We start from the raw sequence: 22,353 nt of genomic DNA, 5'->3' as shown, positions 1-22,353 counted from the left end.
CCCCCACAGGGCTTTCATATAGCCTTGAAGGAACTCAAAATATCTGTTGGGATCATACTGAAATTTTCAGCCTCTTTGTTCCTTATCAAGTCTACTCAGATACAACCACAACAGTAAAATTGCAACAACATAGAGAGAAATCAGTGGGTGCTCATTATAAAGCACAGAAAACAAATTAGGTTAAAGCACTATTATTACCATACAGACGAATCATGGCCTGTACTATTATTAATAACAGTAGCAATAATATCTAACTGTAAGCAATCGCTCTACACTATTGGTCACTGCAGACCATTCTTTGCTTTCTAATGTGAACAATATTACAGCTCAAGGCTGATGTAGACTAGAGTTCCCATTGCATCAGAATAGCACAGTAGTTCAATAATTTTGTCCCGAGAAGACAGAGATGCAGAACAAAAAAGGAAGTGAACGAACAAGTCAGCCTTTCCATTCTCCACGTCCTTTCTTTCCCATTTTGCCAATCTGATTTCACTCAAAGTGACTCATGGTGCAACAGAAAACATGAAAATTGCCTTCAGATGTGCAGAGGTTAGTAACTACTTAGTTTTCAAAACCAGCTCATCTTCCAGTAACACTATAGTTGCCTTCCATTCCATTTCACTTAGATTGGCATCTGAACAGCTGCAAAAAAAAAAAAAAAAAAAAAAAAGTGCCCTTAAGTCCGGAGCACATTAGGTTGCACACTCAAAAGGGGGGTATTTTAAAGGAGGCTGTGTGTATTCCGACTGCCGGGGAAGGCATTGCCATCTCACTTCACACTGGGGATTTCCACTGGTCTCTTTCTGTCTTTTCATCTCAATTTTGCACTCTGCCCCTTGCTCTGTCGCGAGGCCACACTTTTCCTGTAACCAACCTCTTAGAGCCAATCAAGAAGTCAAGGAGAGGAAAAAGAAAAAAAAAAAAAAAGAGAGAGAGAGAGAGAGAAAGAAGAAGAAAAAGAAAAAAACGCCCGCCCGCTCCCAATTGCCTTCGCTCAGCTGCTCACCAACCGCAGAGCCGACTGAGCCCGAGCCGCTGTCACTTCTAACCCAGCTCAGCTGATCGGTTGCCGCCGCCGCCGCCGCCGGATTCCAGAGGGGGTCAGAACAAGAAGCTGAGCGCAGAGACGAGAGACATGGACGTGAATTTCGCCCCGCTCCGCGCCTGGGACGATTTCTTCCCCGGCTCTGACCGCTTTGCCCGGCCGGACTTCAGGGACATTTCCAAATGGAACAACCGCGTCGTGAGCAACCTGCTCTATTATCAGACCAACTACCTGGTGGTAGCTGCCATGATGATTTCCGTTGTGGGGTAAGTGGGGTACCCCCCCTCCCGGGGCACCCATCGGGGGCGAGGCCGTGGGGCTCGGGGCGGACGGCACCCCGGCCTCTGCAAGCGCTCCGCACCGGCCTCCGCCCTGGCAAGTGCAAGCGGTCAGGCCGGTGGAAACTTGGCGGGGCGAGGCCGTAGCAATCGGGGTGCAGGGTGGGGGGTGGGGGTCCGGGCGGGGGGAGGTCTCTGCTACCTCCCCGTGCCTCGGGCGGAGACGTGTGGGGACTCCCAGGGGTGAGGCGATTGTGCCACCTTCGGACAAGCAATGCAAACGATTTTTTTTTTTGAATTTATTTATTTTTAATTAATTAAAAAAAATTTTTTTTTTTTTTACTGTGCCCTGATGGTTGTAGATATTTGCAGCGCCCCAGTCTTTTAAAAATAAGAGCGGGATCCCCGGGTGGCTCAGCGGTGTAGCACCTGCCTTGGGCCCAGGGCGTGACCCTGGAGACCCAGGATCGAGTCCCACATCGGGCTCCCTGCAAGGAGCCTGCTTCTCCCTCTGCCTAAGTCTCTGCCTGCCTCTCTCTTTCTCTCTCTCCTGTGTCTCTCATGAATATGTAAATAAAAAATGTTAAAAATAAATAAAAATAAATAAAAAATAAAAATAAGAGAGAAGTGGTGTAACCCTATCCCCCGGCTGGCGGGAACAGGCACCGCCCTGGGAGACTTGGGTGACCTGGGTGTGGATTCGAAATCTGCATTCTTGGGGGTATTAGTGTTAAAAGGGCACCTAAGAAGCCTGGTGCCTGCTGCAGCGTATGAGGAAGAGGAGCTCAGGGAGCAAGGGGGTGGGTGCTTCCTGGAAGCGCACCTCCTGCCCTGACTCTGAGGATGACTCGCGCATTCTCTTGCTTTTCTCCTCCAGGAGTTGTCAGGCGTGGCCGCTTTTGTCCCCTTCACTTCCTAGCCCGTGGTCTCAGGCTGTTATTAAAGGCCTTCTCAATACCAGATCTTAAAATCAAAAGGGTTCTGTGTCATATAAGATTCCACCCGCTTCTGGTGCACACGACACCTGCTTTACTAGAAACCACCTCTTCTTGTAGTGTACCCTTTAAGAAATGCTTCTCCCGCTTTTACAGGTTGGCAATATTCTAGATCTTGCTGATTCTGTGCATCTTTGAAGAAAAAGCCAACCTCACACTTTATAAGGGAACTTTGCCATTACGGAGGGAAAGTACACGCTGGCCTGGGGCAAAGAGATATCCAAACTTGGAGGGTGTGGGAAAGGCCAAATAGGGTGGTTTCTTTCTTTCTTCTTCTTCTTCTTTTTTAATGTCTGGATACTCAGACTTTTTTTTTTTTTATAAAGATTTTATTTATTTATTTATGAGATACCCACAGAGACAGACAGAGACACAGGCAGAGGAAGAAGCAGGCTCCACGCAGGGAGCCGGACGTAAGACCTGATCCCGGGTCTCCAGGATCACGCCCTGGGCCGAAGGCAGGCACTAAACCCCTGAGCCACCCCAGCTGCCTGGGTGGTTTCTTAGGTTGGTTTGCCGATCTTTGGCTTACTTACTATTGAGTCACTTCTCTGGGCCAGACACAAAACACACCAAGATCAGTCAGACCGGAATTCTAGCCCAACGGCATGTGGCAATTGTTGAGAAGCTATAGGACCAAGAACACAGCACAGAAGGGAGAGTTCACAATTTCTAGATGTTGTTCAGAGTAGTTGCCGCCCTGCAGAAGAGAACGCTCATTTGTGGGCTGCAGTAGACAGTTGCACCGATCCTCATCCTGTGTTGCTTAAGGAATCACAAACGCTGAGAATGACTTGGTGTGTGGAGGGCACAGGCTCTGAGCTGACTGAATTGGCGTGGCAGCCAAGTTAAAATTAGTTGGGGTAGGACAGGCCTGAGGTCTGAGGCAGCGGCCTCCCGAGAAACTTCCTCTAACCTTATGCTTGACGCTCATTTCCCAGGACACTAAGAATTATCTTTAAAACATAATAGTTTATGGGATTGCATCTCTTAGTTTGCTTTCTTTTTCTTTTCTCCCTCTTGGTAAAGAAGCAAGCCAGACTTTTATCTGGTGATCTAGATATGAGGCTTTTTTTTTTTTTTTTGAAGTAATCCTCAAAACTTAGATGTCGGACAAGGTGGGACACAGACCAGTCAAATGTTTGGAAAAAACAATTGCTTTTCAAAGAGATGTACTGCCCAGATCAGACGCGTAGGCTTGGGCAGTCTTGCTGCTTTGATGGAATCCATTTTTCACTGTGAAGGTCAGGGTCCAGCCCCCTAACTAAATATAGCTCCCTCATTATGGGGCCTTAGACTCCTAACTCAGGCAGTTTAGGAGTGTTGTCCCTTCCCTGTCTCCTTTTCAAATTAGAAATGTTGATAGGGAGTGAAATTTTTGAAGGTAAAAGTAAAAAATAGCCATCTTTGTTTTTTTTATTCTTATTTTTAAAAAACTTATAAAAGATACAGGCCAGAAGTAAATTGTTTTGAAACTTATATGTGTGTAAAATATGAGATTTCCTTCATACCCCAGGAAAAATTTGGTGTATGACCTTTGACTGTTTTCTCTGCATCCACAAACACATAGTAATTTTTCTACAAACGACTTTTTTCTGTCTTTATAATCTAGTAATAATAAAAGCAAACAGTTATTGAGTATTGGATGCTCTGTGTACCAGGTATTTGCTAAGTAATTTACCTGCATTATCTCATGTGACCCAGTGAGATGAGATATTATTATTACTGTTATTATTCCTGAGGCTCAGAGTATAAAGGACTTGCTCAAAGTCACAGACCCAGTTATGTGTTCTGAACTAATGTGCCATCTTTTTTTTTTTTTTTTTTTAAGATTTTACTTATTTATTTGAGAGAGAAAAAGAACACAAGTTGGTGGGGAAGGGGAGAGGGAGACAGAGAAGCAGGCTCCCTTCCCTTCTGAACAGGGAACCCAACACCAGGGCTCCCTCCCAGGACCCTGGGATCACCACCTGAAGCCGAAGGTAGATGTTTGACTGAGCCACCCAGGAGCCCCAATGTGCTATCTTCTTATGAGTCATGAAGTTTAGAATTATAGTCTCTGAAAGCTGGAAGAAACTAAATATCTTCAGGGTCAGAGAGCTTAGTTGACTCTGGAACATTTCTCATTCTAAAGAGAATTCTCCTCTAGGTGATGTCAGTAGATGGGTGGGTCAGAGGTGTGTTAGAGGCTGTTTATCTGGATCTTCCACAGCATCTGATACTTTTCCATATCTTGGTAGAGAGTGTGTGAAAACATGGCATGGGGGTTTACTGTGGAACGGATCATGTTCAAAGTGTGTTCTTCAGTGGTTCCATCCCTTAGTAGTGAGGAGGGTACTCCAGGGCATTGTTGGAGGACTCTAGCTTCAACTGGGAATTCTCCTATGTTGAAAACTGGTTTGGGTCAGGATGGAGAGAGCCTGCCCTTCTAGATCACAGGAAGGAAGAGAGAAAACCAAGTGGATATCATCTAGCTCCAAAAACAACAGAAAGGGCTGCCTTTACCAAGATGCAAATTAAGCGGGATTAAGGTAGAGAGAAATCCGTATGTGAGCTGATGGGCAGGGCTTTGTAATCCATGGTTAGAAAATTGGTCTTCATCCTAAAAGCATGGATTACTAGGCATGTGACTTCCACTCAGTAGGTCTACTCTGCCTCTTGGATTAATTCTGAGTAAGTCTCTTGGCTAACAGCCCTTGTTTTTCAAATTTTTTTTTTTTTTTTTTATGATATTCACAGAGAGAGAGAGAGAGGCAGAGACATAGGCAGAGGGAGAAGCAGGCTCCATGCACCGGGAGCCCGATGTGGGATTCGATCCCAGGTCTCCAGGATCGCGCCCTGGGCCAAAGGCAGGGGCCAAACCGCTGCGCCACCCAGGGATCCCCAGCCCTTGTTAAAGATAATAGTCATATCTTCTGGCTCTTCAAATAGTATAAAGTAATGGTTCAGAGTTCAGGCACCAGGGCCAGATTAAGTAAATTTTAAATCCCAACTGCTAGTCATTAGCTGTGTGACCTTGGACTTCAGCTACACCTGTGCCTCAGCCTCCTCATCTATAAATGAGACTAATTATAGTGCCTGCCTCATATGGTTTCTGTGAGGATTACCCAAATTACTATAGGCAAAGTTCTTAGAATAGTGTCTAGCTCCTAGTTTTGGCTCCACTTATGTTACTTATTATTATTACTTTTATCATTGTTGGTGTGAGAAACATAGACAGCATTTTTAATCCCAAAACCTCCATCCTCCCAAGCTCCAGTTGCCAACATACTTACTCTTGCTTCTCCTTCAAGACTCAGCTTTGGTACCATCTCATTGAGGAAACATTTTCCCTTTATCCCTCATTCCCTTGTGTTAATTGGGCCACACACCTGTGCCTGTATCTTTCCTGGTAGTTACCTCACAGGCTTTTAAATTGTCTGTTTACTTGTCTCCACTCTGGGCTATATAAATTCCTTGAGGCTAGAGTCTGTGGGTTTTGTTTGTGATTGCTTTTTCTTTTTCTTGTTGTGGTTATCATTACTTTTATTCACTGTATCCCTGAGGCCTACTATATGGCAGATGCTTAGTTGGTGAATGCAGAGTAAATAATTGAACAGAAGGCCTCAACATAATCACAGGGGCAACTTTTAACCTACCTAACAGAACAAATTATTTTGAAGCACATAGCAACACACTAGTACACAGCAATAGCATGCTCCTAAAGTGATTCTAACTGGGTCATTGCTGATAGCCCTTGCTACACATTGATTTGGATTATTACAGCATAAAATTTCAGTATAGAAAAGGTTATGATTTAAACTCCTTGCTAATTCATATTGTCCTTGTAGAATTTTGATGAAATCCTCTCTTGCCAGCTTCCTCAGTGTCAGCACTATGGACAATCAGACTCATATAATTCTTTGTGGTACAGGGCTGTCCTTTGTATTGTAGGATATTTAGCAACATCCCCACTCTCTACCCTCTGAATGCCAGTAGTACCCATGCCATGCAAAAAATGCCTTCAGACATTGCCATATGTCCTTGAGGGATCAAAATCACCCCCGGTTGAGAACCATAGCTTAGTTTCCAAGAAAACAATGATAATTTAGTGATCACCTTCACTAAATTCAAGTTGGTTTATAGCAAGTTACAAAAACAGAGTTCTTGGCAGTTACTTAGCAAAAACAGTTTGATTTTTAGCTCCTGGCTTCTGACTTTTCATACTTAAGAATGGAGCAGATTTGAAGCTTACAGCGTTTTGATTACTACCCTTGATTTATTAAATGTATTATGCTATCATTCTTTTATTAATCGCCTAGAAGCCTCTACTGATTCCACAAACTCATTTTCTGTTGTGTGATAGCATTCTGGCAGTTGCTTTTATTCGTTTTTGCTCAAAAGTTCACTCACTCTGGAGTTCCACTATCATAAAATCGGAGTTATGTCACTTAATATAAAGTGCCTTAAGTCCCAAGGAGTAATAATATTTAAACAGCAGCTGCTGTTATTATGTTAAATCCTAGGTTACAGGTATATTTGGAATTGACAGCTGTGCATTCTCTTAAAAGTATTAGATGATGGATATACTTTAGTGCTTTTGTCATAATTGCAACTTGTATTTCTTATAAACTCGTGTTTCACTTAAAGACTTCAGTTCCTTCTTGAGATTCAGGCATCACTACAGAAGAGATTGGGTGAATTAAAAAGAATAGCACGAATAACAAGTTGGGAAGTGTATGTTTTGCTGAAAGTGTTTTGCATATTTTAAATCAAGAAAAATGTCTAAGATTGAAGAATAGATGACTTACCTCCTCCATCCTTGACACAGTACATCTTGGCACTAGATATTCTTTTTTTTTTCTTTAAGTAATCTGTACCCTCAGCATGGGGCTTGAACTCACAACCCCAAGATCAAGAGTCACACGCTCCACTGACTGAGCCAGCCAAGCACCTCTAGGTATTCTTTTTATATCATGCACAGCAATAGAAGTTCCTGCCTCTATTTTCAAAGTGAGAAGCAAAGGCAACACCTAATAGCACTTGGAGTTTAAGTGCTCGGCATGTGATACATTCTGGTTGTAGACAGGAATTTCTGTGCTTAAAATCTAAGTGTGGGCCATGGAGCAGCAGCATCTTTCACCCTGAGAGCTTGTTGGAAATGCAGAATTCCAGGCCCCCATCCAGACCTACTGAATCAGAGTCCGCTTTCTGACAAGATTCCCAGATGATTCATAGGCACATTAAAATTTAAGAAACGCTAGTCTGGTCTGGTTCAAAAGAAACACTGAGAAAATTTAAATAAATGTATTCATATGCCCAGGTGTCAACTTCAGCAATTCTAAATATATACTTCTTGGATGAGTCCAGGATCTTAACTTCCCAAGTGATTCTGATATATACTCCCAAGTTGAAATTGAGAAGCACGGATCCCATCAAACTCTCAGTTTCACAATTGTGAAAACCTAGTAAGGACCAAAAACTGCTAATAAATAGTAGCCTCTTTTATTAATGTGCACTAAAATACCTTTTCTGTTAAGTCATATTGCAAATATTTTGAAGCTCCTAATTAACCAAATTCAGCTCAATTGCTGAGTCTCACACATTTGTATTATTTGCCTTTCTTGTTCTCACAAATTCCTCCCTGCCATCAGGATTCTCATTTTCTGGCATGGCATCAAAAAGCACCAGCCACATGCAGAATTTTCAAACATATACATGTGTCCAGTGCATCTCTCACTAAAAGGCTCATTTATTTTCATATGTGTATGGTCCGGCCTCCCCTTTAAGCCAGCATAGTATAGCTGCTGAATGAGCCCATGTATTCTTAAAGTGTCTCTCCACCATGTGGCCTGTGGAGGCGTTACCAGAGGGTGGAAACTCCAGCTGCCACTTTATGCTTCTAGTTGCTTGAAATGACAAGGGATTTTTGGAAGGCTGGTACTTCTGTTTGAAAAGAGCATTACTTTAGCCTTTTCAAAATGAGTGTGGTCCCATAATATGTCTGAGGCCTGTGGCTGCCAGTGCCTAATATTGAAAAATAGTCAAATTGTTTTTACCTTTTAATGCTGCAAAGATGAAAAACCCAAGTTTCTAGTTGGAAGAAAAGGATAAGAGAGGAAGAAAAGGATAAGAGAGCCCTGGGATGCTCTGGATCGGAATGTATTGAAACATTTGCAGATGAAATTAATTGCATTTCTTTTATGCCAAAACCTAGTGGAAAGGTTTTTAAGATCAATCAGCTTCCACACCAATGCTACTCTTCTTTTTCTTGCTTCATTCACTCCACAAAGATTATGAAGCATTTACCAATTTCTCAGGTACCATGCTAGGAGATAGAGTAGAGAATAAGACACTGTGATTCTTGGGATCCCTGGGTGGCACAGCGGTTTAGCGCCTGCCTTTGGCCCAGGGTGCGATCCTGGAGACCCGGGCTCCCAGTGTATGGAGCCTGCTTCTCCCTCTGCCTATGTCTCTGCCTCTTTCTCTCTGTGTGACCATCATAAAAAAAAAAAAAGAGAGAGAGACACTGTGATTCCTACATTCATCATGTTTAGCGTCTAGAGGGGCAGCAAGATGAAACTACAGACATAATAATTTTTATACCAAGTGTACAGAGATAGACATCTACATAAACACATTCTTTACAAACTGACTTGCCTTCTTTTCCTTGTACATTATGATTCCAAATTTTAAAACTCAGGTGTTGAAAATGGGAGAGGCATTGAGTATGTGGACAGGGGAAAGGATAAATCCTCATTTCCTTCCCATTCTCCCCTGCAGCTCAGACATCTTTGACTCAGTTGAAGCAGTATTTACTGAGTGCCTGCTGTGTGCCAGACACTGTGTAGGCACTGAGGGTACAAACAGGAATACAACCTCACCCTGCCTTCCCAATCCTCCCAGAATTAATCCCTTCCTATACTTCTATCCCTCCTATACCTCTATCTGCACTTGAGGCAGGGCATGTGCAATGCTGGCATATATCTTTCCCTGATGGGTCATGTGCTTCTTCTGAGGTAAGAACTTTAAGAAGGCGTTGACAGCTCAATAAAAATGTAATCTCAAATTTCTTCATCTAATAAGGGTTGCCTTCCATTAAATCCTTGGACATCATTTATGCAACCTTATTCTTGACTTCTCCCCACATATTTAAAATATTTCCTGCCACCATCAGCCTGGGGATGGTAATTTCTGTCTCCTTTTCCTACATTAGGATTTATAATGATTCTGGATAAGTGTGCAGGTGAGCATATTTTCGATTCCTGGACCCTTTCTTAGAAGGCAAAGCTCTCAATCTACTTAGTAGGGGTTGAGAGCTCTGCATAAGAAATCCAATTCTAAAAAGATGAACTTGACCTTAATACCAAATTGTGAAGCACTATTGGAAATGTCTTATTCTTTTCCTTCTGGACAATTGAATTCTATCCTTTATCACTCAGTTTCAGAATACATACCCAATGGGCTTGGCTTCTTGTTTCAGAGAACTTTTTCATGCCTGTAATCTGAGACAGAAGCTGCAGCCTGCCTCTCATTCTGCCAGGATTTACCAGAGACAGGAAGGATTTCCCAGCCTGCCCTTCCATTGAGCCAGTCAGTAGTGAAGATTCCACTCAGAAGGCAGAAAGTCCATCTCAAATAGAAAACCGAGGCTTTGGTTCTTGCTTCTATTAATCTGCTTCAGTACGCCATCACTGTGGCTTCTCCCTGTCTCAGAAACAGAAGGAATGCAGGAATTGGGTGTTCGTGGGAGGTAAATAGGCAGGAGCCTCCTTGTAAAAAGGAAGATTATGTGTCACCAGGCTCATTTGCATCTGCCCATCCCCAGCCTTCTCGGTGCTGTAAGAACTTGGCATGTGAAAACAATGGAATTTACTCTACTGGAAGGATTCAGAAAGAACAGTTTGTAAAGAAAGATCTTTCCACCTCAGTTTCAAAACATTATTTGTTGTGAGAGTAACCATCAGTTCCTAATTGTTGAAAGCAATGATAAGTATACATGAGGGTTCATTATACTATTCTCTCTAACATCGTATTAGAAATTTGCTTTATATAAAGTTTAAAAAGGAATAATTGCAAACCAGTCAGATCCTTGTACACTGTTACTTGAAGCTCCGTCGCTGTGGAAAGTCTGAGATATATGGCTTCTAAACCAGGCCCGACTCACTGTTTATTAAGAATAAAATAAGCAGGGGATCCCTGGGTGGCGCAGCAGTTTGGCACCTGCCTTTGGCCCAGGGGCGATCCTGGAGACCGGGGATCGAATCCCACGTCGGGCTCCCGGTGCATGGAGCCTGCTTCTCCCTCTGCCTGTGTCTCTGCCTCTCTCTCTCTCTCTGTGTGTGACTATCGTAAATAAATAAAAAATAAAAATAAATAAAAATAAAATAAAAAAGAATAAAATAAGGCGGCAGCCCAGGTGGCTCAGCGGTTTAGCGCTGCCTTCAGCCCAGGGTGTGATCCTGGAGACCCAGGATCGAGTCCCATGTCAGGCTCCTTGTATGGAGCCTGCTTCTCCCTCTGCCTGTGTCTCTGCCTCTTTCTCTCTCTCTCTCTCTCTGTGTCTCTCATGAATAAATGAATAAAATCTTAAAAAAAAAGAAGAATAAAATAAGCAATTTGCTTAATAAACACAAAAGAAAACTGGAGGTTCATAAGGTGTGTCTTATTGTGAATATTTTAAACATGCCAACTGCTGCCAAGACACTGGATCATTTGAGTGTTTAGTTTCATGGTGCCAAGTTCACAGGATGCAACAGATATACAGTACCAACAAGAATGCAATAAATACTGGGTCTCCTTCACTCAAATGGTTAAGAACATCTCAATGTTAGGTTAGTATGCCCTTTTCATGACAAAAGAGGCAGGCTCCCATCCCACCTCAACTGCTCCAAAGTCTCCTTTACCTGGTGATTATTAGGCCAAGGTTACCTTAATCGTGTTGACTCAAAGTTGCTTTGTACATTTACATTTATACTTTCCAGTCAGAAATATTACCTGCCAGGATGGAAACATGTTGGGAAACCAGTATAACCATGGAAGGCTGTTGGGGCTATCTGAGGAATCAATGAGCAAGAGGGGCCTAAATAGACAGGTCTGCAGGATTAGGAGTCTCCTTCTGTGCTAGACCTCCTCCCCCTCCTGATCCCCAGCACACAATAGCAGCAAGACTTACGAAGATCCTCCTGCCAGCAAGTTAAAGGGCCTTTTCATTCCATCTGACAATGTCACCATCATTATACCTCACATCTGCATGGATATTCATATGATATTTCCTACTTTTCTTTTTCCTCTGTTCGTTTCATCGTAACTCTGTGAAGGTACAAATTCAGGGATTATTTCTCCAGTAATATTTAGTGTACAATGGGAATAATAGTGATTTGTCCAAAATAAATCTCCTATCCCTTCTTTCGTGGCCATGGAAAGTTGCTGAGCTTCCTTTAAATAACATGAAAATGTGCTAGATCCTTACCTACCTTTTTTCTTTCTTTCAGCATACACGTATTGAATATCTACTGTGTGCCAGGCTCTGCACTAGGTGCTGTGGAGAAAATGTTACAGTCCCTGCCCTCATAGAACTCAATCACCAGTGGGAAGCAGACGTGCATCCAATCCTCATTCCAGTAAATGTATAAGCACCACTGTGATGAGGCTAGGAAGGAGAGGCATATGGTGCTATGACGTCGTCAGAGAGACAGAGATGAGCTGATTAGGCTGTGTTTTGAAGGAAGTAGGAATGAATCAGGCAGAGAATGGCTTGTGCACAGGCCTGTGGAGGCCAGAGACAGGGTGAGGTCTAGAGGTAAATCAAAACCCCAGGGGCTGGAGCAGGTGTATGAGAAGACCGCAGGCAGGGCTGCTATGCTAGCCCTCAGGCTCCCTCAGACTGATTGCTGAAAGCACCCCTTACTGCTAGCAGATGCAGCCTAAGCCAAATTGTTTGGTGAGTCAAATGTGGCCTGGATTGTAGCCTCCCCATTTACTACCCTAGCCAGGCTTCCTTGTGCCAGGTACAAATTACACAACTGGATGCAGTGGCCCTGGCTATACCAACAGGGAGGGGCCAGACCCTGTGGGGCCTTGGAACATGTGTAACAAATTGTGTTTTTATTCTAAGAGCTAAGAGAAGCAAGAAAATGAATGGGTGGATTCATATTTGCAATGACCCCTCTGGCTGTTTAAGGACCACAGAAAAACATCACCAATTTAGAGAAATCCACTGTGAGTAAATTGTTTCTCCACCCACCCCCCTGCTTTTTTGGTGAGTCAGGCTTCCTCAGGAACCAAACTACAAAAATAGCTTTTTGGGTTAGAAAGTTGGGACTCGGGGCAGAGTGGCTTCTACTGCTCCAGAAGTATTTTGCTCCCTTTCTGGTTCTTGATGGCTTTGCAGTGAGCCCAGAGTTACCAACTGTGCACCCGTCTTGATCTGACCATCTCTGTTTTGGTAAACTTAGCACCAGCTCTAAAGTTGGGTTTGGGACATATTTACTAACCAGTCTGTTCCCTAGCTTGCTTATATGTAGAATGAGATGTGTTTTTAAAGATCTATCTTAGCCCTAAAATTCCGTTTTCAGCCAAGTTTGTTTGTTTTTTCACCCTTCAAGAACTTGTGCTGAAACTGTAGCTCTAGCTAGCTGAATCATGTTGGCACATTCAGGACATGTGTCCACACCTGCTGATAGCCACCTTCCTTCAGAGAGAAACGGGAATGCTGAGGGATTTCCCAGAATACCCCTTCACTGCTGATCCCAACTGGAAGGATACTAAGAATGGGTGGGTGTGGGGGAGGGGGAGGCAGATTCCTGAAGCTGCTTAACAACACACAGAGGGGTTACATTATGAATTGCTGTCACGGTTGCATCAGCTGGTACCCTTTTCTCTCCCCTAGACCCCTTTGAATATGTCTCCTCACTTCTCCAGGCTGTCAGTTTATTCATCTGTGTAATGGGACTGAATCTTTGAACGCTCTGCTACAGGATTCTGTGATGGGATTGTAAACCTTTTTCCAACCATCAATATTTCCAGTAGAATTTTTAACCATTACAGTGATTTATTTATTTACTCAGTTACTTTCTTATGGAATAGGATGTATATGTATGTAGGTCTATATTTTTATCTCACAAGAGAAAAACATTGAATGCTTTTGGCTTGTTAAACTAGGTCCTATTTCCATCAAGGATGGAAAGCCACATTCTCTCCCTCTGTCCTCTCTCCCCTCTCTGCCCTCCTCCCTTCCCTTTATCTTCTTGCCTCCCTTCCTTATACACTTCCTCATGGGGGGGGCCGCAGGGGGAGTATACCAGTAAATGAAACTCTACCCCCCAGAGCCCAGTGGCAATCGTCTCCTTGGAAGCTGGGGCCACATATTTGTGGGAGTTTTTACCTAAGGTTTCCTGGGCTCTCTTGAGACTGGAGTGACAAGAGAGCCCAGCTGTTGACTTTTAAAAAGCTTCCCTCCCTCTCAGATGAGAACTACCTCCCAAGTCCCTGCACTCCCTGGAAAATGAAATGAAACTCTAGAGGGTGGTGTATGTGTTTTATTTTCCTCCAAGTGCAAGTAGGTGCCAAGGCATTGGAGTGGTACAGATTTTACTCTTTGTTAGAATGGAATGGCACTTAAGAACAATAAAGGAAGAAAGACCGTTTCTGCTCCGAGTAACTTTGCTAATTTTTTCCAGCTTGGAAACTTGGTTACTTTCTAATTATAGATTGTGGCTGGGTGTGTTGTAAGCTAAAACCAGTTCTATAGGGCTCTGAGCTCTGTTCATTTTGCTCTTGACCATGAGCAACAGGAACAGGTGAAAAGCAAATTTGGAATTGCTTGAGTCAGGCCTGGATTTTTTGTTGTTCTTTGTCCTGGGCTTTATTTAGACATTCAACATAGATGCCTGCTTTGCTTGTCCCAAGGAAAATATACAAAGCTTGGCATACTTTTATTATTATGCTTCACCTCATGAATTATTTTAATAGGTATTCTACAAAGAACTGAGTAGGGTACCTTTGCTACTTTGCTACCAACCAGCCATCTTTTATTTGCAGCTTTATGCAAAGCAGTTTTGTTAACCTTGAACCCGCCACTCTAGTTTTTTGAGTTAATGTTGATCTTTGCTTTTCTTGACAGCTCAAAAATATTTGGGTGAAACTAATAAACAAATGGGAATAAACTACCCATGATGCTACTACTACCCAACATAAACACACTAGTCTTTCAGTATAATTTCTTTCGGAATCTTCTGGGTGCTAGGAATGAGATTTATTCATCAGTGACAGTTTCTGGGCCTCTCCACCCAGTTTCCTTACCACCTGCTAAAAAAGATTTTGTTTTTGCCCTATCCAGTTCTTCCATTCTCCAGGCCTATAATTGTCTTTCCCAGATCTGGGCAGAAGGACGGCATAACCCAGATCAAATTTTATTTATTTATTTATTTATTTATTTATTTATTTATTTATAGAATTTATTTATTCCTGAGACACACAGAGAGAGATGCAGGCAGAGGGAGAAGCAGGCTCCACTCAGGGAACCCGATGTGGGACTCGATCCTGGGTCTCCAGGATCACGCCCTGGACTGAAGGCGGTGCTAAACCGCTGAGCTACCGGGGTTGCCCCAGATCAAATTTTAAAACAGAAAAAGTACAGAATGACTCTGGACCCAGATGATAGAGAACTGATGAAGGACACACAGAATAGTTCAACTGCTGGATGCTGGGAAAGCTTGGGGGAGTGGGGTGGTGCACCTGGCCACAAGAGGATCTGGAGAATCGGTAGGGAACCAAGGTTTGTGTGGAAGAAAGAACAGCTTCGCTGTGGCATATGAATTGCAATCGCATTAATGTTATTGGAGAGATGACGGAAATAAAGGTGGGCTGTTGTAGCTGGCCTGTGCCAAGCCTGGGTCGTAGACTAGGAACCAGTTACTTTTATATTTTCTTTTCTTAGATGTCCATTTTATTTCTGATTACAAAATAACATACTAATTGTAAAAATCTTAACTGCTAAGCTACATAACATATATACATCTAACAGAGAGAATGTATTATGATTTCTTTTACCCACTCAATAGATTATTAATGTCTTCCCATATTATTATTTTAAAATTGCTGTACCACCTCTAGTAAATTGGTGGCCATATGTTATTTCTAAATTTTTTAAATCATAAATACCACTCGTGAATATTGTTACAACCCAATCTTTGCATTTTGTATTTATTTCCTTAGATTCTATTCTGAGGAAGAGATTATTGCCTAGAAGGGGATGAATATTTGCAAGAGTTTTGAATGAAATAAGCAACTTACTATTATAGGGCTTAACTTTAAGTTACGTAGTACTAAGTACTACACTGCTTTTGCCACTGTTTAATTCCATGCATTTTAATAGAAATTTTTAATTTTTCCAAAGTAGTTTCACATTGATTATGTCCTGGATTTGCCCATTAAGGTATGCAATACTTCTTAGTCTTATTTGAAACTATTTCAGATAGCTTTTGTGTTTCAGAAGGCAGAATCAGAGCTACAATGTAAAGGGATTATTTAGAAAAGAATCTTAGTTATCCCAAATATGAATCCTGCTCTAAGTCTGAATCCTTCATCTGTTCTATTTCAGAAAAAGTAAGTTCTTGGCATCACCTCCCATTCCCATTTGACCCCGTCCCTCCTTTCTAAATTGGTCACATTGATATTCAGAGCATGATAAAAACACACTGACCCTCATTGTCCTTCCTGAGTAAATACTCATTAAGCCTGTTGTGAGGGTTAAAAAGTTAGTAACTCATTACAAATGTCATATTAAGGGTTCTGTGTGCATAGTGGGTTGGGGTGGCAGTGGGGGCTACCACACCCAGTCATTCTCACTTATGAAACACTGGGTCTAACTTTCCTCTTTAGTATCTACAGTAGTGTAAACTTTGGCTCATGTAACAATGAAGTCATAGGCTCTGTGCTTAGAGATCTCAGTTGATAACCCATCTCCTAATGACACTCTCGGCCCTTTTAAAGAATTAGAATGGATTTTCTGTGCCCGGAGTCATAAACTCAAATACCTCCATGGGCCAGACGGGTGATGTAAGAGAACAATGCAGGGCAGCTATTAGAGAAGCAGTGATGAATGGTGGCTCACTGAGGGCCTCTGTGTCAGAAATGCAGTAGATGGTGGTAGGGATGGGGGCTAATTGGAGAATATTTGTTCTATCTGAAAGAGAAGGTGCTCCAGCCAGTTGTTGACATGTGGTAAAGTGGGCCTACTCTTAGATTTTTCTCATTTACAGGAAAAGCTAGAAATCCCAAGTTGTGTGGAGTTTTTTTAAAACACGTCAGGAAAAACAACAACAACAACAACAACAACACGTCAGGGTTCAAATAAAAGTTTTTTTAAACACTGCGATCCAAACACAAATGTGATAGTAGACTGGATCTGGCCCTTGGAGGCCATCGTGTACATCTGTCATGGCAGGTCCTATGAGAATTTAAATAAACCTGAAGAGCTTGGAAAATATGTGAGCACTGTCCTGGGTGTGTACTAGAGCCCAGGATGTAATGAAACAATCCCTCCAAAAGAGGTAGTCTCTCTTAAATTTTAAAAGCCTCTTAGCTCTTTGCTGCATTTACGGTGAGAATGAAGACCATTCTCAGCATTCGGACTATTGATTTCCAGCAAATGTCAGCATCACTCTGCAGGGACACACAGGTATTGTGAAAGGCCCCACAAGATCCTGTGGGGAGACTTCAGTCACATTAGCATGGAACTCACTCTCCTTGGAAGGAGAAAGCAGCAGCTCGGGGCTAACAAACTGGGGGAAAGAGACGGAGACAGGCCACTGCTCATACTATCTGGAGTCATGTACAGAACGTGACCAAGGGCATTACACTGGGCTTCCATGACAAGCCAAGTTCTGCATATGCTCTCTTCCCCAGCAACGCTGTTATCCAGGAGAATGGCGCTCTTGTTGAAATCCAAAATTTCGTGGGTGAAAAATACATTCGCAGGGTTCAGAGGAGGCCAGGCCTTGCTTATTTGGCATCTCAAGCCCAGAAGAATAAGTTAATTCTTGAAGGAAACGACATTGAACATGTATCAAATTCAGCTGCTCTGGTTCAGCAACCACAGCAGTTGAAAACAAAGATATAAAAAAAAGTGGTGGATGGTACCCGTGTTTCTGGAAAAGGAACCATTCAGCTAGGTGACAAACAAGATCGAAACTACAGAAACAGCAAGATGCTCATTTGTGGTATGTTTTAAAATGCAATAAAAGCCACATATGGATTTTGGTGGGGGGGGGGGGATGTCTTTGAAAATTGTGGGTCTCTAATAAGATGGACCGGTTTGGAGATGTCAGACTTCCCAAATGTCAGTCTTGGCTCCACCATTTTCTCACCTCCATGCCTCATTTTCTTCATTTGAGAAATGAATAAAGAGTATCTACTTCATCACGTTATAAGGATTAAATGAGACAATTTAGGTAAAATGCTGAGTAAGTACTCAACTTACTGATTAATGATTTGACTCCTCACCTTCCTCATCTTCACCTCCTGCTGCTACCACTTCTGACCTAGTCTCCCTCTTTTCTTCATATTCCAGGTTCCTGAGCCCCTTCAACATGATCCTTGGAGGCATTGTTGTGGTGCTCGTGTTCACGGGGTTTGTGTGGGCAGCCCACAACAAAGACATTCTCCGGCGGATGAAGAAGCAGTATCCCACAACATTTGTCATGGTGGTCATGTTGGCTAGCTACTTCCTTATATCCATGTTTGGGGGAGTCATGGTCTTTGTGTTTGGCATCACTTTTCCTTTGTTGCGTAAGTGAACCTCAGTCTTCTTTTCTTATGCCATAAAAAACCCCAATCCATCCACCCACCAAATAGGAACAATTGTTCATTGGAAATTACCTAACCTGTTCTTTATGTATGTCAGCATGTCTGCAAAGTTATCAGAATTTTCTGCGACAGCAGATCAAGGTGTGATGGTTCACTAATGCCACAGATAAATATTGAGTGCCTGCTCTGTGACCGACACTCTTCTGGGGACAGAACAATGCACAAAGAAATACACATCCCAAGTCCTATGGCAAGAAATTTGTACAGCCTATGTCAGTCTCCAGATTTGTCTAATATTCTAGTCTCTCAGTCTTAAAGTGCTATTCATAATGTCGTGACACAAGAATGAATGTGTTTCATTTAGAAGTAAACTATTTACTCTCTGCTTACTCAGTAGATCATGTTTAGTATCAAAGTTGCCTAAGAATAATTGGCCCACAGTGTAGTTACCAAGTATTCAGATTTTGGTGGAAAGAACTAGGTAGCTTCTAAATTGTACATGCATCAGTTATTGTGCAAACACTTGAAACCTGAGATAGAGAATAGATAGAATTCCAGTCTCATCAGCAGAAATCCAATTAAAGTTCTACTCTATTAAGTGATGGGAAGATCCTTTTTAACTTTTTTTAAAAAGATTTTATTTATTTATTCATGACAGGATGAGAGAGAGAGAGAGATAGGCAGAGGGAGAAGCTGGCTCCATGCAGGAAGCCTGACGTGGTGGTCTCCAGGATCACGCCCCCGGCTGAAGGTGGTGCTAAACTGCTGGGCCACTGGGGCTGCCCCTTTGTAGCTTTTAATAGCATTTCACATGTACATTTATTTCATTAAATAAAATCAGTTGTTTGTTTGGGGTTATGTTAGATTATGCCCAGAATATTTATGGATGAATCCCACACCTTATTGAGCAAAATATTTTTGTTTTTAAATATTTATTTATTTATTTATTTATTTATTTATTTATTTATAGATTTTATTTATTCACGAGAGACACAGAAAAAGAGGCAGAGACACAGGCAGAGGGAGGAGAAGCAGGCTCCATGCAAGGAGCCCGATGAGGGACTCGATCCCAGGAATCTGGGATCACGCCCTGAGCCAAAGGCAGACGCTCAACAGCTGAGCTACCCAGGCATCCCAAATATTTATTTATTTAAATAATCTCTATATCCAATGTGGAGCTTGAATTAATGACCCCAAGATCAAGAGTCGCTGCCCTTCTGACTGAGCCAGCCAGGCATCCTTAATTGGACAAAATACTTGATTCAGCAAATTCAGACTTTTTGAAATATTCCTTAAGTTTTCCTTATGTGCTAGAGGCTTAGTATTTCAAAGATCCTGCTTTGACACACAGCTTGTTAACTTCAATATCTTTTCACATCAGGGCCTGAGACAGGCCAGTCTAATGAAATATATCATAGGTAGAGAGTCAAGTACCCAGATTTCTATTTCTATACCTGCTGAAAACAAGCCATGTGATTTGGACCAGATATCCTATATGGGCTGCAGTTCACTCATCTATAAAATAAGGAAAATAGGATTAGTGACTCCTAGACCTTGATGATTATCAGAATCATACATGACACTTAAAAAAATATATATATGGATTGCCCAGCCCTAATAACCCTTAGAGATCTTTATTCTGTGAGTTGACAGTGGGGCTGCCAAAACCTGTATTTTTAGAAAGTGCCTCAAATGTTCCCAATGGCCAGTCTGGGTTGGGAGCCTCCAGATACAATGCACATCAGTGTTTCTCAAAATGAGCATCTAAGATCACATAAATGAGAATCATCTAGAGTGAATATTGGCTTTTTACATTGTAGAGCCCTACCAGAGTTTTACTGGTCTGAATTTTGGATGGTGGAGACCTGAAATTCTTTTTAACAGTCCCTCTAGGTGACTTATATGTATGTGCATAGGAGTTTGAAAATCACTGATGTAGATCTTCTGCTGTGCCTGTTTAAAATACAAATCCCCGGGCCCATCTCTTTATGGTTTTGGTTCAGGAGGTCCAGGAGAGGGACCAGGGAATGTTTCTTAATAAGCAAACGTAATTCTAAATGATGAAGCAAATTTGGGGAACCTTAGGGTACCTGAGAGCTATAAAACCTTTAGTTTTTATCTATACATCTATATCCAGCACTTGGGAGGCATGTCCTAGGTGGACTTAACCCGTGTGCTTCCTGCTGAGAAGCAAATGCAGATAATCCATGAAATGATTGTGAGTTCCTTTCTGGAAAACGCTGTGAGTCGGTTTTTATGTAAATTGGAATCCTGTTGATTCACTTTGGATTCCAAGGCATTTAAGTAGCAGCCAAAAGGTAACAACATCAACCTGAGAGAGAGAGAATGTGGTTGCCAGATTAAGGTCCTTCCTGCTATATAGGTTTTCCTTCACACACAAAGAAAATATAATATATGACTTAACAAAGAGCTTTGGATCAAGTCCAAGGATCCATTTGAGAACTTGGATCAATTAGAGAACCAGATTAGTTTATAGACTATAGTCTATAGTCTATAGGCGAGGTTTCCCCAAAGTGTGAAGACAGGAGCCTTTAGGTTGCTGTGGAAAAGAACTGTTACTTTCACACTAACCACCTTTCAATTCCCCACAGTGATGTTCATCCACGCGTCGTTGAGACTTCGGAATCTGAAGAACAAACTGGAGAATAAAATGGAGGGGATAGGTTTGAAGAGGACACCGATGGGCATTGTCCTAGATGCCCTAGAACAGCAGGAAGAAACTGTCAGCAAATTCGCTGACTATATCAGCAAAGTGAAGGAATAAATACAGCTGACCTGCTGAGAGGACTGCAGCAGACATCAGGTTGCAGTCTGCCCTTATCCAGACCTACTTCCCATATGTGTTCTTGAAATAGGAGGTGCCTGTACCATCCACCTATCTATGGCAGCATGCATGTGTAGGTCCAACTGTTAACATCTCCGATGTTCCAGAGAGAAGCCCTCAGAAACTGCAAGAAACTACCCTCCTCTTCTGCCTGAAGTTTCAAGTGTGTTTATGCAAACTGATAAGAAGTGGATCACACTTATTTCTTTAGAGAAGTAAATGAGAAAGAATTTCGCATTGTACAGCAACAGTACTGTTAACTTGTAGGAAAAAACTAATTGTAAAGTATCAAGGCAATATGAGTAAATGAAGAAAAAACCTGTTAAAGTAGATGTCATGGGTTAGCCTGTTTTAATCCCCCCAAACCCCCAGCATCCTCCAAAAATATTTCCTGGGACCCTAATATGTGCGGTCTAAACTATTTCAGTTTTTATTATTACTCTCTTAAAATTGAAGACGATCTGTCTCACTTTGCTGCCTGTTGGACATGCAGTGGAAACTGGATAAACCGGTTTTTATTTTGTTTACAAGTGTAAAGATAGCTGTTGAGGAGAATATTTTGTCAAATTTTGGTAAAATTTTGAAATGCTAGTAATGCCTTTTCACTAGCAGGTATTTGTTGCAACCTAAATATCATCCTTTACGGAGGTTATAGCTACATGCCCTATATTATTCTTGACGGTCTTGTTTTAAAAAAAGCAACAACAAAAAAATAAAATATGAGTTCTGTTTATATTGCTTATTTTTTGTTGTTCTGACAGAAAGGTGTCCAAGATAATTATGTTTCCTATATTGTTTTTCACTGTTTAGTTTTTAACTGGAACATTTAGAAAGAAGAAAATCAATGTACATTGTATTGATTCCTTAGGGGCACAAAAAGAACAATAATGGCTGATCCTTTGAAACCTGAACGGCACCTGCAGATGACCAAGCAAAAAGACTTATGAAAATGCGAGTCATCAATGGCTTCTGCACTTCAAAAAAATTTTAGATAGCAGTTGTTACAACCGTATGTTTTATAGATAGGCATTAGAATCAAGATAGCATGAGTTTATATATCCTGTTACTTTCTTCCTTTTATTTCTCATGTATTTAGAAATAGATCATACAAAAATGTTTTGCTTGCCAATTGAGTGATTTCATAGCTGAACAGAAAACATTTGGGTTTCCCTAACACTGAATTATGAAGACAACTGGAGCAGTACTTACTGAAGAGACTGTGTGTGTCCTAAAAGAAGCAGCAACAGCATATGCTGCTCCTGGTTTTTCTTGCATTTTCATTTTTCAGCCAACCTGCAGCCTCCATCTCTAGCACAGTGATATCGCCATGACTTGATAGATATGGTCTAGAGTTTGTACCCTTATCCAAATATGGAGAATAAAATTTATCGAAGATTTTTA

General features: G+C 41.9%; 2 protein-coding genes across 2 annotated transcripts in view; one reads left to right on the top strand and one right to left on the bottom strand.

Moving 5' to 3' along the window:
- Positions 1-1,141, bottom strand: part of UBA3 (ubiquitin like modifier activating enzyme 3) — a 27,962-nt gene extending 26,821 nt beyond the window's left edge. Inside the window, exon 1 of the mRNA XM_072720492.1 lies at positions 1,007-1,141. The gene's annotated coding sequence lies outside the window, so the exon portion shown is untranslated. The remainder of the gene's footprint in view (positions 1-1,006) is intronic.
- On the top strand, positions 1,038-22,353 carry ARL6IP5 (ARF like GTPase 6 interacting protein 5). Its single transcript, XM_025984971.2, has 3 exons — positions 1,038-1,311; positions 17,872-18,089; positions 20,720-22,353. The coding sequence occupies exons 1-3, from the start codon at positions 1,136-1,138 to the stop codon at positions 20,890-20,892; spliced, it is 567 nt and encodes a 188-aa protein (XP_025840756.1). The 5' UTR covers positions 1,038-1,135; the 3' UTR covers positions 20,893-22,353.

The sequence above is a fragment of the Vulpes vulpes genome, chromosome 9 (genome assembly GCF_048418805.1).
Source record: "Vulpes vulpes isolate BD-2025 chromosome 9, VulVul3, whole genome shotgun sequence".
Taxonomy (NCBI): Eukaryota; Metazoa; Chordata; class Mammalia; order Carnivora; family Canidae; genus Vulpes; species Vulpes vulpes.
The sequence above is the reverse complement of the archived record's forward strand: the minus strand, read 5'-3'. Positions and strand labels throughout refer to the sequence as shown.

Coding starts and splice junctions, on each gene's coding strand:
- ARL6IP5 (XM_025984971.2), top strand. CDS start 1,136: ATGGACGTGAATTTCGCCCCGCTCCGCGCCTGGGACGATTTCTTCCCC. Junction 1,312..17,871: donor ATGATGATTTCCGTTGTGGG/GTAAGTGGGGTA, acceptor TTCATATTCCAG/GTTCCTGAGCCCCTTCAACA. Junction 18,090..20,719: donor CATCACTTTTCCTTTGTTGC/GTAAGTGAACCT, acceptor AATTCCCCACAG/TGATGTTCATCCACGCGTCG.